Genomic DNA, 6,000 nt, shown 5'->3' with positions numbered 1-6,000 from the left:
CTGTGACCTAGAGGACCTCAAACTAGATGATGTGGTGTTCCCTTCCTGCCTCGAACTGCGTGACTTTATAACACTCTTCGAATGTTCAGAAATACAACAAAAGTCCAAACTAAATATGAAAATTGTTTTACATCAAAAATATCTTCTTTTAAAGACTGAGACATACTGTATACAACAGTTACTAAAACATAGATAGAAAACATCAATTTCAAACAGTCCCACATTCTGTACCATTTCATAGGACAGCACAGTCCCGAAAAAGTACATTGTGAACACTACATTTTGTTTGTACAGGATTAATATGAATTTAGGTTGATATCCAACACTAAGAAACATTCCTTTATCATAAGAAGTGCCATCATTGCGGAGTGCTTTTTTTCCCAGTGTATTTTTATTAGGGATTCCTGCCATCATATCAACATACAAAACAATCAGGATATTGACAGAGAAATGTGAAATGCACTATACAAAGATAAGGCTTGAGTTACAGGTACATTTTCCCCCCCAGGTCTTTTGTATTTCAATGAAATAAACCCATTTTTAATTCTTCCCAGAGTAGCATTTATAAATATTAGACAAACCACAAAATAGATTTCAAGTACATAACATTTTACCATATATCCAAGCACAGACAAATACACAATACTGTACCTACAAATTCTTCATAATCCAACTCTGTCATAGTCAGCACTAAATACAAGATTGTTTCTACGTGTGCGGATATGTATATGCCATACTGTGTGTTTGTGTATTACACACAGTGTGTGTATATTATACAAAGTTCCAGCCCTTTAAAGTCCCAAGTCTTATGTCGTAAAATGGTATGTTACAGGAACTCTATGTTTCTCAGTGGAATTCAGTTTATAGACCAGAAAAGCTCCTGCATGGTGGGAGGAACTTTAAAGGCCAGGGCTGTATACGCATACAGTAAAATATACACACACAGTCTCTCTCTTGCATTTAATCTACATATCTCCTTATTGCATTATCAGTTCTCTGAGGTAATCTTTTCCTCATGCAACTTAACCATTTTCTGATAGAGTTAAATCAAACAAAACAACTGCTCCTGTTTCTGGAGCTCTATGAATTTACATAGATAAAACTACACTTTAGAACACAGCGCCTAACTTTTTATAATAAAAGGACTTAATTAATAGGATCCAGCATGGAACCCTGCCCCTGTATTCTAGCAGACTGCCAGCTTTCATAACTATTACCACCTAGAATCCCTCAGCTGACATCTTTGTGTAGGAAATCATTTGTATGAATAATATCCTGTTAAGGGCAAATGTCTACTTTAGTTCACTCTCAAAAGTTCTATTAGGCTGGATAATTCTTGTTTAAGGGGAACAGATCGTTTAGCTGGATGTTACGCAAGATGAAATACACACAAGACGACTAATCAATAGTGATTGTCATTGGGACCAAGCTAGTGACGAAAGAGAGTTAGAAGAGAGGGGACTAAATGGTTCTATGTAGTCTTTGTTCGTTGGGAAATGGGGAAACAACCCAAATGGTCACAATGGAGAAGAACAATTCCTAAGAGCTATGATTGTTTTATCCTTTTAGAGGTGTCAAAAAAGAAAAAGGAGGAAAAATTCCCCTGTTGGAAATTTCATACTGATCATTTGCAAAGCTTTAGAGGAAACAGCGTTGCAATTCCCATTGTCAAGCATAAATGATTCTGAAGTATATGAATTACAGTTACAATATGTATGTACAATATGACAGAGACTCAAATATATCTCTTATTGAAAAAAATCTCTTTATAAAGTACACAGACATTATGAGGTGAAGTTGCAGCCAGTACATAGGCAAAACTTCCACTGGCTTTAATGGGAGTGTTATGGCTGAAGGATCACGCCTAATGATTTTGATTTAAAAAACAATCCTCTAAGATGATGTTCCAGTGTACAAAATACAATTTCCTTTTTTCTGCAGCATTTGGATTGGGATGGGGGTATCCTACTGATCTTTTTAAATGCTTATGAGGTTTTATGTATATTCTCTACACAATATTGGGAGCAAATCCTTAGCACACTAAAGTAACAATGAACCTCATTGACTGGAGTCCTATCAATAGGGAAATAGTACGGGTACAATGCCACACATACATGGTAAAACAATCAGCATGCACAGGAAGTAAAAACACATTAAATGATGATTCTCCGGGATGCGTTTCACAGAATAGTGACAAAAGGAATAAAGAACCAAGATATTTCTCTTAAAAATATTTTGACCTTTTATTATGATTCAGTAGAATATCTGCATGTCAACTGTACAATCTAACACCTTGATTTTTAAAGTATTGTATACTGTTTATTCTCTAGCCATTTAAAAAAGTAGGTTACTTATCTACCAATATAGCTAGACATTTCTGATACTTACTATCTCTTCATCTTTCCATGTTATGTACAATAATCTACATTTAGTCCAAAGATCCATCACCTTCTAGCAAAACTTACTTACACTGTCTTGTAAAAATTTACCTCTGATTGAAGTGTAAGATGACAAGACACAGATGAAGGTGGATTATCATTGTCTCAATGATATTCCCCACCTTTAGCTTTAGAACTGTGTCATTAAAAACTTGAGGATTTTGTGTCATTTCATCTCCCCTCACCAGTCCCCCCGCACTTGAATAAACTTTCTGTATGTTCTACAAACTGCAGGCCATCTTTTATAGAGTTATAATAAACGCATTGTCCATCCAAAATATTTTAAAAACAAACCATTGGTAAAACATTAAAAAATCCCCTACATGCCTTTGTGCATTAATTTTACCAATCTGTACACTTAAATAACTTCAGAAGTCATCTTTTGCTAAAAATTTACCAAAATATTTTAAACACATAAAAATATTTAAAAAAAACAAAAACAAAAAACAAACCAAGAAACAAAAACCCAGAATAATAAACATTGCTTGTATAGGCATTGGTTAGAAAAGATTGTTACACCACTAAGGAGTATATTCAAAAACATTTCCCTCTCGATTTTACTATCATTGAGATTCAGAATGTCATGGCTTGTAATGTTACAGATAATGAACTCTAGTACTATCCAGTCTTGTCTGATACAACAGATGATCAGGAAGTCAACACTGAAATAAAAATAAGACCTCTTCTTGGTTATTTAAAGGCCACCGGATAAGCCTATAACTAAAGCAACTGTTTATGAAAAGCAAATGTTAGATCTTGAACAGTCTGTAATGGATTGAAAATGAAGATAGCTACCTGCTGATGGCCCCATGGGCATTATGAGAAGCTAATGCTAACTAAAATTTTGAATATAGCCCTTAGTTGTATCATATTTCTTTAACATTTAAGAGTTTCCCAGCATGTCACGAATGAAGTTTATTTTACAAGCTATCCACTGCCTAAGAGGACAGTAATATTCAATGTGAAATTGCTGAAACTCTGGCGTCTGACGGATTTCATGAAGAAAGGAGATATCAAGGTCCGACTCCAAGAGGACAAGGAGGAGTGGAAACACAAACAACAACAGTCCAAGACCTACAAAAAGAAGCCTGGAGAAACTCTTCACGAAGGCATTTACCTGTATGTTGCCCATTACAAAGTCATAACTGCACCTAAGTGCTCTACGGGCTTCTTTCAGCTCCTCTTCCTCAGCAACCAGAAATGCATTTTCATCCGCTTCCAGTTCCTCAAATGAATCTGTATCTTCTTTCTCATTCTCTGCTCTTGATGGGGTGTCAAAGAGCATGTCAATCTCATCATCATCAACTGGGGTGGGCAGCAAGCTGGCACTTGGGTTGTACACCAGTTCTGAGATGGTTAGAGGTTCCTCTTTGATCTTCTCTTCCTCTTCAATGGTGAGATCTACACTCTCCCCAGCATCCTTAGCAGGGGAATTAGATACCACAGGTACGGAGATTTCATCTTCCTTAGGCAGCTGGATACCTAAAGAAGGGAGATAAAAAGGACTCAATTTCTGATGTCGGACAAATTCATCCTTTCAGTAGGATCTTGTATAAGAGATTGTACAAACGAAATGTTCTTTCAGAACACGGCGGCACGAGGATTCCACAATCACTTGCTTATAACTTGATTACTGAAATCAGTAAAGTTTTAGTACTGTATAGTTGTGGCTGGCTTAGATTAAACATGACATTCCCTTTTTAAATTCCACCTATTCTGCAGAAGAGGAGGAGTGTCTTTTACAGGAACTCAATCCTCTGAAACTTGAGACCTGGATTACCTTTTCATCTTAGCATACAATTAAGGCCATTAATATTTGTGGTTAACTGCAGCATATGGCAAGCGAAAGAGATAATTTTCTACTAGAAGGCAGACTTCCAATCATCCAGCTCCTGTTTTTACTATACAAACAGGTGTTACTAGGATGCAGCTAGGAAAATGTAGCTTCACCCTTCATTTGAAATGAGAGAGACAGGAAAGTGATAGGATAACGCCTAGAGGTTGGGAAATTTAATCCCTACCATTCAACCACAGGTATCATGACATCAAGACAGGTTATTATAAATTCTTGTCAAGAGGAGACCATGTGAAAGGAGAAGAGGGACTACACAGTAGGAGATATGGATGGAAGTGAATGGATACCCTGGGTCCTGATAGGAATCTCTCTCTCCCATGTCTGTCTCCTTCCTTTGTCGTCCCTCACTCGCCTACACTCCCTCCTTGTTATTGGTCTCATTTCCCTCTCCTTGATGCTTCTCTCTTTTCCAGCCCTCCTCCCTCACACTAAATCTTCCTTATTCTCATCACTCTGTGCCTTTTTCTTCCTTCCTTTTGTTCTCGAGTTTTCCATCTCCCCAATGCCCTGAAGTCTCTCCCTTCACTTTCTTCTCTGCTCCTAACCCACTAGGTTTCCTCCAATATGACACTATATTCTCTTTAGTTGGCACTGACAAGGATTCCTGCTTCTGATGTACTTAAAACATTTTTTGCTGTTAGTTTTTGTGTCTTTTGCTAGTTGATATTCATATTCTTTTTTGGCCTGCCTAATTATACTTTTACACTTGCCTTACCAGAGTTTATGCTCCTTTCTATTTTCCTTACGAGGATCAGACTTACAATTTTTAAAGGATGTCTTTTGGCCTCTGATTGCCCCTTTTACTCGGTTTAGCCATGGTGGCTTTTTTATTTTTGTGGTCCTCTATTTTTTTTTAAATTTTAATTTTGAGTACACATTTAGTTTGAGCCTGTATTATGGTCTTCTTAAAAAGTTTCCAAACAGTTTGCAGGCACTTCACTCTTATGAGTGTTCCTTTTAATTTCTGTTTAACTAGCTTCCTAATTTTTGTGTAGTTCCTGTTTGAAGTTAAATGCTACTGTTTTGAGTTTGTTTGGTTCCCCCACATCCCAGTGATGTTAAATTTAACTACATTATGTTGCTAATACCGAGCAGTTCAGGTACATTCACCTGTTGTACAATATCCTGTGGTCCACTTAGGACTAGATCAAGAATTACCTTTTTGGGTTCCAGGACTAGCTGCTCCAAGAAGCAGTCATTTATGGTGGCTGTAAATTTTATTTCTGCATCCCATCCTGAAGTGTCATGTACCCAATCAATATGGGGGTACCTGAAATCCCCCCATTACTGGGTTTTCTGTTTCTGTAGTCTCTCTAACCTTCCTGAGCATTTCAAAATCACCATCTCCATCCTACTCATAAATACTTATATTGTCAATGGGTGAAAGAAACATTGATTCCCCCATGCAAGTTAGACAGCTGAACGTCTATCTTTCCCTGGTTTGTGAATCGCTCTGGGGCTTAGGTGGGAAATACGTGTCCAGATGCCTAGAGTGAGGTGGCAGTGCACATGCCCTGAGGCCAGAATTTAGGCACCTACAGGGTTCAGTGGGGGTTTTGTGCTTTGCAGTGGTCCTGAAACTGAAACAGGGACTTAGACACTTAACTCCTTTTGTGCATCCAGGCCTTAGAGCTTTACAAATGATTAATAGAGCCTTGCAACAACCCTGGGAGGTACACAGGTGCATCCATCTTCGGAGGACAAAAC

The 6,000-nt window shown here is 37.6% G+C and overlaps 1 protein-coding gene across 3 annotated transcripts in view; it reads right to left on the bottom strand.

Annotated features, from left to right (window-relative positions):
- Window positions 1-238: 238 nt before the first annotated feature.
- Window positions 239-6,000, bottom strand: part of FRMD3 (FERM domain containing 3) — a 220,029-nt gene continuing 214,267 nt past the window's right edge. The window contains exon 14 of one of the 3 annotated variants that reach the window (XM_074953197.1): window positions 239-3,920. In XM_074953197.1, coding sequence (XP_074809298.1) covers window positions 3,322-3,920 — 599 coding nt within the window. In that variant the 3' untranslated portion in view covers window positions 239-3,321. The remainder of the gene's footprint in view (window positions 3,921-6,000) is intronic. The other 2 variants (XM_074953196.1, XM_074953198.1) reach the window with 2 other exon arrangements.

The sequence above is a fragment of the Natator depressus genome, chromosome 5 (assembly GCF_965152275.1).
Source record: "Natator depressus isolate rNatDep1 chromosome 5, rNatDep2.hap1, whole genome shotgun sequence".
NCBI classification, from domain to species: domain Eukaryota; kingdom Metazoa; phylum Chordata; order Testudines; family Cheloniidae; genus Natator; species Natator depressus.
The sequence above is the reverse complement of the archived record's forward strand: the minus strand, read 5'-3'. Positions and strand labels throughout refer to the sequence as shown.